The sequence below is a fragment of the Pollachius pollachius genome, assembly GCF_949987615.1.
Source record: "Pollachius pollachius genome assembly, chromosome: 14".
Taxonomy (NCBI): domain Eukaryota; kingdom Metazoa; phylum Chordata; class Actinopteri; order Gadiformes; family Gadidae; genus Pollachius; species Pollachius pollachius.
The window spans coordinates 5,124,764-5,136,636 of NC_136947.1; the positions used below are offsets into that span (position 1 = coordinate 5,124,764).

Sequence of the window (11,873 nt, forward strand, 5' to 3'; positions counted from 1 at the left end):
TACCCGCCCCTCTCTGTGACGTCAGCTCCCAGTTGATATATCCGCCAGAGCGTTCTGCCCAGGCAAGTCAGATGGACTGGAGTTGATTGCCACCCACGCGTGATTTGCAGAGCGGACAATCGAAAAGGATATTTGGACTTAAGTATTTCCTAATTGCGCTACATGGATACCGGTTGTTTCAGCGCTGCTCAGCGCCTTTCGTGCCACGCTATGAATCCAGATTTACTGAAACCTTGTCCGGAACATGGACCACCACAACCAGCTGCTCCCACGATGAAACCCAACAGGAATAAAACCGAGCAGATCAAACCCGAGCTCGCTCCGGTGGTGACTGATCCAAAGACGGGCAGATCCTACAGTAAAGGAAAGCTCCTGGGGAAGGTATTCTTCATTTTCCTAATTTTGATTTTGATATCAGTTACCCTATTTTGTCGACGTATATTAAGACAATTGGATTGTTGGATGATGCTGTCATTTAATGACGAGTCGTGTCAATGACATTTGAACGACTATGGATAACGTACATGAATGACCGACGACAATTGGATGACGAATAGTTGTACCCCAGTGCTGCGATCTTTAGACCGGGGAACGACCTCGTGTTGGACAAGACCAAACACTTCCACCGCTCCGCGCGTCACTGCTGAATGAATCAAGCTCAAGGTGTGCCCGCCGTTCGCGTAAATGTAGGGACCCAATGCCCTGGTCTGCTAGTATCTCACGAATGGGATTTTAATGATAGCCCCTCACACGTAGGCCAACCGATCGACAAGCCATTGTATTAAAAACGATTGATTTTTGCCATCCCCTCCCACAGCGTCATCCTGTCTAACCGAGAAATGCGAAGAATCGCGATATTGTTTGAATTATTTACAGGATGAAATTGCGATGCGCGATGATGGAGCAACTGTTACCAACGTGTTGCTCGTCACCGATGCGCTCCGTCGGGCAGCCGGCCAAGTCTGTTCTCTGTTCCCTGCCGCATAGCTTAGAATCTCTTGTCAATTTCACGGTTAATGAATGCAGTAAATCTGTCTGCCCTCCCCCCCCCCCCCCACCCCATAGGTCCTCCTAGAGTCTTAATCACACATTTAACTGTCGATGACTAAGGATAACGTACGGTGGTCCTTCCTCAATTACTGTGTCTGCTTCAGTTAATGTGTCTGCACGCGATCCCAACAGTCAGTTGTTGGAAGGAACAAAAATCATGATCAAATCTCAAATCGTGAAAGCGTTTGTCATATCTGCCGTTTAGGTGAGTTGTCTTCAATGGGCTGTCTATTGATAGATAGGAATCCCTTTGTTTCAAACCGTCTTGTGTTTGTGTCGGGCCTTGCAGGAAGACAATGTCATCACTATTGAGCTTTAATCATGTTGGTTGTTGTCAGCTGTCGATCCAGACAAAGCCATGCTAGTGGGGGGCCATTGCAGATTTCCAACCTTCTGCTTTCCATTCTGACCGTTCGTGGCTGTTTTTTTTTTTTGTCTGGCCCAGGGTGGGTTTGCACGATGCTATGAGATGACCGACCTGACGAGCAACAAAATGTATGCAGTGAAGGTGATTCCACAGAGTCGGGTCTCCAAACCACACCAGAGAGATAAGGTACGCTCTTCATTTTTCAATGCTTAAACTACGCAAACATTTGGTGTTGGGTTGTGATGCAGGGGCCCACTACTTCCATTTTGAGTCACTCATTCGAATCCCAATGCTATCGTGTTGCGCCAACAGATCACGAATGAGATTGAGCTCCACAAAACCCTGTCGCATAAGCACGTGGTGAAGTTCTCCCATCACTTCGAGGACCAAGAGAACATTTACATCTTCCTGGAGCTCTGCAGTCGAAAGGTGAGTTCCGTGTGCGGTTGGCTATGGAGCACCTTTCCATCTCCGGACAGACTTTATCCGGTTGTTTGTTTGTTTCTCGCTGAATAATGCCAATGATTAATTCCCCCACTGTGCCAGCGAGGCTACCCCCTCCGACCCCCACCACCACCACCCAAAGCATACCTCAGTCTTTCTCTGGCCGTCCGCCAATACAGAATTGATTTCACTTAAAGTTCTATACCCACTCTCCCCTCAGCAATTCATCAGCATTTCGAAACTGCCCCATGGAAGTGAGCGTGTTGTGTATGCCAGCGGCCTGGTTCATGCCAAGGGAGGAGGCGATGGCTGTGTATCATGGGTGGAGGTGTGACCCTTTTGTTCATTACACCCTATCCTTGTCTCTCCACAGTCCCTAGCGCACATCTGGAAGGCGAGACACATACTGACAGAGCCGGAGGTGCGCTACTATCTACGGCAGATCATATCGGGCCTCAAGTATCTCCACAACAGAGGCATCCTCCATCGAGACCTCAAACTAGGTATGTAGCCCACGTAACGCTACTTCGGGGGTCACTGGCCTTTGTCGTGGCGGGGGACACGCTCTAAATGGGGAGTTTCCCTTTAAGTGAGCAGTAAGTGGTTTATGTGGGATGCTCGTCGTGTTTTAATTGATTTAGCGGGGAATGTGTGTGGTGTAATCCATGTTGCGTTGTGTTGCGCGTTGTAAAAGCAGCCCTGAATGTAGGCCGGGGGGTTCGGTATGCGTGGCAGCTACCTGTTCAGAATGCTGACTGGACGCATGGCTTTGTTCCCCTTGTTCCAGGCAACTTCTTTATCAATGAGAACATGGAACTGCGGCTGGGAGATTTTGGCCTGGCAGCTAAACTGGAGACTGTGGAAATGAGGAAAAAGTGAGTTATGTTCGAGAAATCTGTTTTACTCTACGAGTATGCAATGGGTATAATAATACCCATTGTCAAACTACGCGATTCCAGTTTGAAGCTTCCATATGTTAAAACATGAGCATGAAAAACTTCCAAGTTCATTGTCATTATCTAAAACAATATCTGTAAGTCAATATTTACTAAGCTATTAGTAAAATATACCCTAGTGTTGTTCTCAGTGAACACACACGATCCACACACTCAATAGAATTTCTTTCTTTCATTTTGTAAGCCTTGAGGAACTTATATTTCACCACAGGTGTGTGTGTGTGTGGGTTTTTCCCTCCCCCAACGTTCATCCAGTACAAACAATGACCAGACAAAACAGCATTTTGCTTTTGTGTCCCAGGACCATCTGTGGAACGCCCAACTACTTGGCACCCGAGGTGCTCAATCGACAAGGACACGGCACCGAGTCTGACGTCTGGTCGCTGGGCTGCGTGATGTGAGTCTCTGGTTATTTACTCTGTGAGGACACACTGGTTCTTTGTGTGTGTTTTTGAGTGTATAGTTCTCTGAGCACTTGTGCTACTTAACTGTTAATTTGCTTAATTTTAACTTTTTTTTCTTTTTTTGCTAAGAAGCTACAAAAAAACCCTAAATATTATGAAAAAAATATCCATTGATTTTAGAATTTTCTTTTTTTCCTAAATGTTTATTTCAGTTTGGCAAATACAATGTTTGCTGAACTAACAGAATTGTTATTCCCCCCGGCCAGGTACACACTGATGTGCGGCAACCCTCCCTTTGAGACGCTGGACCTGAAGGAGACCTATAAGTGCATAAAGGAGGTCCGCTACAACCTGCCCTCAAACCTCTCTCCCGCCGCACAGAAGCTCATCAGCAGCGTGTTGCAGAAGGTGCCCGGCAACCGGCTGAACCTGGACCAAATCCTCGGCCACGAATTCTTCACCAAAGTATGCAAAAAATGTGCCCTTTGTGTTTCTCTGTACCACCAGAAAGGAATTTCTACAGGCTATATTCAGTTAGTATGCGGTGGCCGTTTTGGCTAGTAGCCTGTGAATGATTCCTAGCGCTCATTTTTGCCTATTCTAACCAACTTTTGACTAGAGTAGTTTAATCCAAATATGCACAGTATTGGTAGGATAATAAACAAGTCCTGGTATTTTCTTCAGACAGGACTAACATTGATGCTGTGATCTACAAGAATTTAGCAATGGGAAACAATTCCACCAGGCCTCTCAGACTTGAGCAGTATTTATTTAGTAATTGCGGAAAGCCCATGTTTTCCGACTGGGCGCAGCGGACCCTGGAGCACGTTTGCGTCTTAACCTCCCAGCTTCTAGAAGAACGTGATCATTTATTTATAACGCAGAGCGACCCGTCTCCCTGTCCCTGGTTGTTTGTCTCGGTGCTTTGTCGCTGACACCATTCTGTCCCCTCTGTTTGCAGGGTTTCACTCCAGACAAGCTCCCCGCCAGCAGCTGTGTCATGGTGCCCGAGCTCCATCCGCCCAGCCCGGCCAAGAAATTCTTCACCAAGATGGCAAAGAGTTTCTTCGGCAAGAAAAAAGCCAAAGGTAAGGGCCTACTTGTGTTGCAGAGTCAACGTCCCATTACCCCCCCCCCCCCACCCCCCCCCGTTTGTGTTATTTTGGTAGACTTAACCCTCACTAAGATTGTAAATGCATCAAGACATTCAATGCGGTCTGTAAACTACATTTAAAAAGGATAATGCCAACATTGAACGATAATGTTGTAGTTTATGATCCCGTCGTTCTAGTGGATTGATTGATTGGATTCATTCAACAGCGGAGAAGATTCCATTCGACGACAAGGACGAGAAGGATCTCTCCAGGCTGGTGTCGGGGATTGTAAAATGTTCGATCAGTCGACAGATCAGCTACAAAACAGTCGAAGCGAACGAGGTAATACCCTTATTTTGCTGCCATTATATTTTTATGAGGTGGAAGCTTATTTGAAAGTCGTGTTGGTTTTATGTTCCATAGCGACTGTGGTTAAGCCGTTTGTTCGTTGCATGCTGAAGGGAGAGTACCTGATGTGTTTGCGTTGGCAGACACACGCACATCCCTTCTGAAACTGGGAGACGTGTTACTTCAAAGGTTACAGCACAGCCTCTTTATTAACACCTTCTCTCTGCCTTTTCGTTCACGCTCAGCAGTTTTTCTGGAAAATGGTGTGAAATAAAGTCGTGAAGCGTTTTTTTAATTGGTATAACAATGTTATGTAACTAGACTTGTACTGAGTCAAAATTGTAAAGGCATTTGATAATGACACTTGGCTTCCAGTAAATTGAACCAATGGGAAGAACAAAAAATGTCTCCCAATCAGAAATACTTTATTTATCCTTCTGGAGAAATTGCGGATAAATAATGCATAGTTTGTTCTCTGGAGTGCTTTTAGTTGCAAGATGCCTTGTTTTTAAACTGCAGTGTAATAAGCATATGCTGTTCTTGGCATTTGTTTATTTTGGCTACTAGACAAATAAAGTGAAAAAGTACCTGGGCGGTGACAGCTAGCTGACCTACTTTTATTTTTCCAGCAAAAAAAAGATCCAGTATTGCTGAATCATGGCACTTATGTTTTTATTTTTTTAATTAAGCGTCAGGCCAGCCAAGATGGCAGCTGGCAGTGTCTTGTCACCCTTGTCTGGGAGGCTATTTATAGCACTCTTGTGGTTCCATTACGACAGTTTAAGTTGGTTTTCTTCCCCAATTATCCCATTAAGTAAATCGATCAGGAAGTCTTCCTTCCATTCATTGATTTGATGTGGACCCCTTCTCTTCTAAACATTATCTTGAGTGTAAACACATGACCCGAAAAACAGGTTGTCTCTGCCCCCGTCAGCATGTTGTCAACCCGCATTGTGTTTGTGTGCCAGGTGGCCTCCCCTACCAGTCAGCTAGTGAGCTCGTTGCCCCTGGAGCCCACACCGGCTGAGGAAGAGTCCAGGAAGTCTGTCTCGCGCTCCTTCAAGGGCACCATGGCCAGCAGCACAGAACGTAGGTTAAAGCAGCGCTGTAGAAAATACATGCCATTTCCCCCTGGGTTAATTCCCTGGGATTTGACGAATGGCTTTTTGTTCATTCATTTGATTGTTGCCATCATTCCATGTTCCTATACCAGGTCACTAGCTTGCATTGTCTAGCTAGTGTCGCAAAGGCAACTTGATATAATAAAAAAACAACATTTCTGACTTCCTTTCCCCTTGCTCTCCCTTCAGCGTGTGAGGATGGCTCCAGCCCTGCAGCTGTTGCTGAATCGGTAGCTAAAGTCCTCAACACATGCCTGTCAGCCATGCCCGCAGGTAGGCCAAGTCCCCCGCTCTTCCTACGAGCATTGCAGAATTAAAGCAAGCAGTGCAGCCGCATGCAATAAAAAAAAAGAGGATAAGCCACAGCAATTACAAATGTACATCTCGTAAATGCATTTACTAGCTCTGAACCTGACCAAGTAGAGTATTCAACCACTTTTCTATTGGTACATGCATTCTTCGGGGGTTTTTGCCTTGCTGATGCTGCTTAAAATGGTTCTCATAGATTTACTGCAGATGGGAGTCTTTTTTTTTTTTTTTTCTCCTGCACTGTCTTGATGCGTTTCTTCCTTCTCCGGCAAAGTGTGGTTATGTAATTGCGTTCTCTCCAGGGACGGGCGAGATTGCAACATTCTAAAACGGGGCTACAGAAGTGAAGCCTGGCTTTTAGAGTAACGTATTGCAAGTGAAATCGAAAGCGTCTCCAGTAGTCGCGGGATACAAATGGCATAGGGAGTGGCTTTGCAAGTGAAGTAAAAGGGGGTGTTAAATGTCGCGTTTACACTTAATAACAAACCGCCATTGTCAGCGTTTTACTCTGCCCCGGTGGCCATAGTGTGTTTTTCGTTTCTTTTGCTTCGGGATACATTCTACCAAGAGTGAGTTGGTTCCTTTTTTTTTGTTTATTTTTTGATTGAGGTCCATTCCCCCTGACTCTTAACTCGTGTTGAGTCACGAGTGGGAACGCTCCATCAAATTGTCCATCTTTTACATACCATTTATTCTCCTTAACGTTCCAAATTAACTGACCCGATCTCCCCTTGCTACATTGTAATCCCATGGCCTGTGCTAACCTTCCATTGTTGTCACCCTCTCCTTTTCCTCAACCCCCCTCCTACCCCTCCTATTAATCTCCTCCCCAGCTACCAGAAACCCCCCGTGTCTGTCCAGACCCGAACCCTTCTTGTGGGTGACCAAATGGGTCGACTACTCAAACAAATACGGCTTTGGCTACCAGCTGTCCAACTATAGCATCGGCGTGCTCTTCAACGAAGGAACCCACTTTAGCCTCTGTGACCAGCGCAAGTAAGGGTCTACTCTTATCGTCGCCATGTTTGTCGATGACCTTAAGGACGTTGGTTTAACAAAAGTAGTCGGTAGACCGATGCAGCTGACCACCTGCACAATGGCTCTATTCAGGTTGGGGGGGGGGGGGGGGATAAATAAAACAGCCATTTTGGATTTGGCTCTGGAGACTTGTATGTTGTGGCGCAACTAACGGCCGTTTGTTTTCTCTCTGAACAGGACTATCCACTACTGTTTGACCAACAACAAACACTTCACCTTCCAGACCAGCTCTCTGCCCGAGCAGCTCCGCAGCCAGAAGCAGATCGTGGAGCTCATGGCCAACTACATGGAGCAGAACCTGATGGAGGTGAGGCCGACTGCAATGCTTTTCGTACATGTTACAGTTTAAAAATTGACTGAGTGAGTGGGTTTCGTAGAGAGACCGACTTTGACCTTCAAAACACGGGGAAACCACTGCAGTGATGTAATGTAAGCTGATGTCGCCCCCTCCCCAGGGCGGAGACCTGCACTGTGAGGACCAGGCCTCCTCTAGCCCATCCCCGCTGCTGCTGCAGTGGGTGAAGACGGACCACGCGCTGGTCATGCTCTTCAACAACGGCACCCTACAGGTTCGAACCGACGACCCCTCGACAAAGTTTTTCAGAACGTTTTTTTTTTTTCTAAAGACTACAAACTAAAAAAAATGTGTGGCTCCTGCGTTAAACTCTCCACTAATAACCCAACGTTCCTCTCCCCCCCCCCCCCACCCCAACCAGGTGAACTTCTACACGGACCACACCAAGGTGATCCTGTGCAAGGCGGCGGACGGATCCTACCTGCTCACCTACATCAGCCGCGAGCGCGTCTCCTACACGTACCTCCTCAGCATGCTGTCGGAGATGGGCTGCTCGGCCGAGCTGCGTCACCGCCTGCGCTACGCGGTGCAGCTGCTCCAGCACCATGCAGACACCTGAGGAGCAGCTGCTGCTGCTGCTTGCTGCTGCTGCTTCCGGGCTCACTGAACTATGGATGCCTGGGAGACACGTTCCCCTCTGCCCCCCCCCCCCCCCCCCCCCCCAAACCCCCCGACGACGTAGTGGACTGATCCTCTTAAGGGACTGGGGGTTTATTTGGGGTTTTGTTCGCTAATGGCAGTGGATCGGGACCTCAACTGTGTTTTTATTTATTTTTTTCCTCTCAATATGCTCTATCTGGACTGGTGCCAGGGAAGCGGGTCAAGTTCTTCTTTTCCCTGGAGGGAGCATGTTGGGAGTTGTAGTCAGGAAGTGGATGCCTGTTTTATTTAGTTAATTTTTAATTTTTTTTTTTAAAGTGGCAACCCCCTAATGAGAGGTTTGTGCCTATTCAGCCTCGAAGTTTTCCACCCGGAAGGTTTCGATGCCTACACTATAAGGGACTTACCCCCGTTATATATGGTTCAGTTTTAGTCCGCCTGGAAACAAGTAGGCTGCCTGTTGGGCAGAGGTCAAACTAAACCATGCCCCTTCCCGAATCCCTAGCACCACCCCACCCCTTCCGTTTCTAAACCGTTGTCGGATCTCCATTGAAAAGCGAGATTGCATCCCAACACTCGCAAACCCCAAAAGAGAGGGCCTACCGGCTTCGGTGTCTTTCGGGCGCCCCGCTGTTCCAAAGGGGACCGGTGAACTGATGGGACCCCCCATGGGTGAAGAGGTTCCCTGGGACCTGTGTGGAAGAGGGGGGGGTCAGCAAGAGGGCATCACCCCCACCCCCAGCTGGTGTCTGTACGGTCTGGAACATGGTGCACACAAATCTGTGTTTCATTCCCTAGTTTTCCCTCCCCCACGCTTCTGAGCCAGCCAATAGGAGCGCTGGCTCACGGCAGTCTTGGATCTCACGCGCACAAGCAACATTTCCAGCCTTATTTTTTTTTTTTATGGTGATGCCAATAGGTGTGAGAGAATGTAAAGGATTCTCCTTTTGCTCTGTGGTCACATTTTCTTTCAAATCACGTTAGTACACCGCATACAGAAGGGGCTGTGGGAGACACACAATTTTTGCACTAGATCAATTCCTTTTTATATACATCTTAATTTTGAAAAGCTAAACATTTATATTTATTTTCTTCACTCTTTTTATTTGTTTTTAAACCTAGAGATGCCAAAATAACCCTCTTTCTTTTAATTTAAATTTAATTTTAGCTTCAAGTTGGTGAACCATGTCTGTGCCCCATGCGGAATGGACTGCTGAGAAAATAACACAACTGCTGGTTAGCTTTGGGGAGGGGGGGGGGGGAGATAAGTGCCTTTTTGGGGGATGTTTGTGAAGTGCAATAACAGCCCTTGTGCGAATGTCGTGCTGGATGCAAACTAGAGTCGGTCCCAGATTTCGAAGGCAGTTGCTATACGTTTTGTACTTGGAGTTGGGTTTGGAAATAGAGTTGCCCAATAGCGCTACAGTCTCACTACCTGGTATAAGCTTTTAGAAAAACGACTGGTATCATAAACGTAGAACCCAGTCATATCTACTATCGAGAGAGAACGGCCGATGACCTATTGTACTCGTACTGTAACCCTAATTGGTTTACATTGTATCCTTAAACTGTGACCTTAAATGGAAGTATTATGAGCAGATTATCTTTTTGATTTGTTTTTTTTTAAGAAAAACATTGTGAAAGCCATCTGCCAGTTTAGAGGAATCTTTATTTTTGGCACATAATGTCTTGTTTATTTATTTTTATTTATACATGTTTTTTTATTTATTGAATGTGTTGTGGATATGACACAAGACAAATGTTCAAATTTGATCACCTTTTTATGTATTGTATTGGGGGAAAATGGGATAAGAATAAAGTTTATTGAAAAATTTAAATTGGTTGTCTCTTTTGTGCCCTATCTCTGGCACAAAATGGCAACCTACATGTACAGCAATTACTCTCCTTCCACACTGCATGCTAATCTAACATCTCACTTACAATGTCTTGTAACTTGTGATGGGACCTTGTTATTTCTTTGGACCATGACACATTTTCTAATTTCAAGTTAAATTGGATGCGACGAGAAATTAAGTAATTTAAAGTTTTGATTAGACATGCATATTAAGTAGCTGAGCAGAAGCAGACCGACACCTGACTTCCATCCCCCTGTTTTTTAGGTGATTTCCTCAACCTTGGTTTAGTCATCTGGTTTTCCAGTATCCATTGTCGCACCAACCACAATTGGCCCCAACCCACAATGTTTCGTCATGAACTCTCAAAGGAAAAGGTGGGTCATTTGTGGGGGTTACAGGAGTGAAAACTATGTGAATCAGATCAATCAATTTGTCAACTGCACATCGAGAACCCCGATGAACAAACTTGTTCATGATCCATACTAAGTCGGTGTGTGTACATAATCTAGTATTTACTGCATGCAAAATGGGTCATCCACCAGGCAAGCAGGACAGTCATTCTCTCTGCTGAATGTGTGGCGGCCTTGTGTTGTGATTCACCGCCTCAATAGGAGCACCGTCAGTCGGTATGCCCAGCCTGGCTGGCCGAAGCAATTGCTACTGTATTAAATCTCAATGTGGGAGAGAGGGGAAGGCTGAGGCTGTGAGAGTGGCAGGGTGTGATGGAGAGGGAGGGGACTGGGGTGGGCATTCACTGGGTGATGGAGGGGTGGGCAGGGGGTGATGGAGAGAGTGACTGTGGAAAAGCGGCAGGGAGAGATGCAGGAGGTGATGGAGAGAGAGGCAGAAAGAGAGGCAGGGGGTAATGGAGAGAGGGAGGTTCCGTCTCTGCTCTTCTGCCCATTGCCCTGTAGAAACGAGGACGACAGCTCGAAGTCCGAGGACCGGAACGCGCTGAGTCCACAGCTTTAATCGTAAAATAAATCTCGAGTTTCCTTTTTAGGAGGCAATGTCCAAGGCAGCAATCTAAACAAGCAATGGCTCAGGGATTTGTCATTCATTTATACAGCGGTACAAAAAAGAACGGCCAGAATGAGTCTTATGACGGTTGAAGAGTGACCAATACGGTAAACCTAGTGATTCCTTTAACAGAGCGCCTCACTCTGCTAAACATCAACATAGGGAACATCTTGTAGCAATTCGGCCCACAAAACGTGACGCAAAGGTTTAAAAAAAGGAAACCGGACAAATGTGGGATTCACATTAACACTGCGTTGCCTGTCTGCACAACGCTGAAATTAGATACTTGAGTTCCCTCTTAGCTGATAGAGATCAGTCTGAAACCCATTAATACCCCAGCCTAGGAAGCCACTCAGCCTGCACACACTTCCTCCTCTCACTCTCTCCCCCCTCTCCCTCCTCCCTCCCTCCTCTCCCTCCCTGGGGTGACTTCATGGTGGCCATGACCACCATGGTTAAATTATTCCACCCCTCCCCAACTGACTCATCGTTATAACTCTCAAATATAATCCTGCCGTCATGATAATGTATACAGGATGGACGGTCAGAGAGGGTCACCAGTGAGGGGGAAGGGGGGGGGGCGTTATTCGTTATTGTGTTATGTTGTAAACTATTGGATGATTCTATAGTATAGCGTTTTCAGTAAACAGGCCTATTGGTTTTAATGCTAATCTCAAGGGATCTCCAATTTAATTAGTTTGTTTGCAGGCCCTGACATGACAAGGAACGGAATGTGATATATATATTCGAATACATAAGCCTATTGAACGTGGGAACATGTGTTACTGTATGTTCTATCCACGTTCTTTCAATTAGTTTAATACTCTAGGACTACTATGTTGTATGGCGCAATATATTCTACTTTTACCGGCTCGTCATACTACAAATGTGTAAAACTGTTCAGTGATCTT

At 46.3% G+C, this 11,873-nt stretch overlaps 1 protein-coding gene across 1 annotated transcript; it reads left to right on the forward strand.

Annotated features, from left to right (window-relative positions):
• The first annotated feature begins 84 nt into the window (after positions 1–84).
• Positions 85–9,317, forward strand: plk3 (polo-like kinase 3). The gene is made up of 15 exons (XM_079751693.1): positions 85–381; positions 1,496–1,603; positions 1,730–1,846; positions 2,235–2,364; positions 2,649–2,736; positions 3,119–3,214; positions 3,488–3,686; positions 4,183–4,309; positions 4,542–4,657; positions 5,632–5,752; positions 5,974–6,057; positions 6,927–7,089; positions 7,309–7,438; positions 7,587–7,700; positions 7,848–9,317. The coding sequence occupies exons 1-15, from the start codon at positions 163–165 to the stop codon at positions 8,043–8,045; spliced, it is 2,010 nt and encodes a 669-aa protein (XP_079607819.1). The 5' UTR covers positions 85–162; the 3' UTR covers positions 8,046–9,317.
• The last annotated feature ends 2,556 nt before the right edge of the window (positions 9,318–11,873 follow it).

What these genes read in the sequence shown, in the direction of transcription:
- plk3 (XM_079751693.1), top strand. Translation starts at nt 163, where the DNA reads ATGGATACCGGTTGTTTCAGCGCTGCTCAGCGCCTTTCGTGCCACGCT. An exon ending in TGGAGCTCTGCAGTCGAAAG is followed by an intron (nt 1,847 to 2,234) that starts GTGAGTTCCGTG and finishes GTCTCTCCACAG; the next exon opens with TCCCTAGCGCACATCTGGAA. An exon ending in AGCCTCTGTGACCAGCGCAA is followed by an intron (nt 7,090 to 7,308) that starts GTAAGGGTCTAC and finishes CTCTCTGAACAG; the next exon opens with GACTATCCACTACTGTTTGA.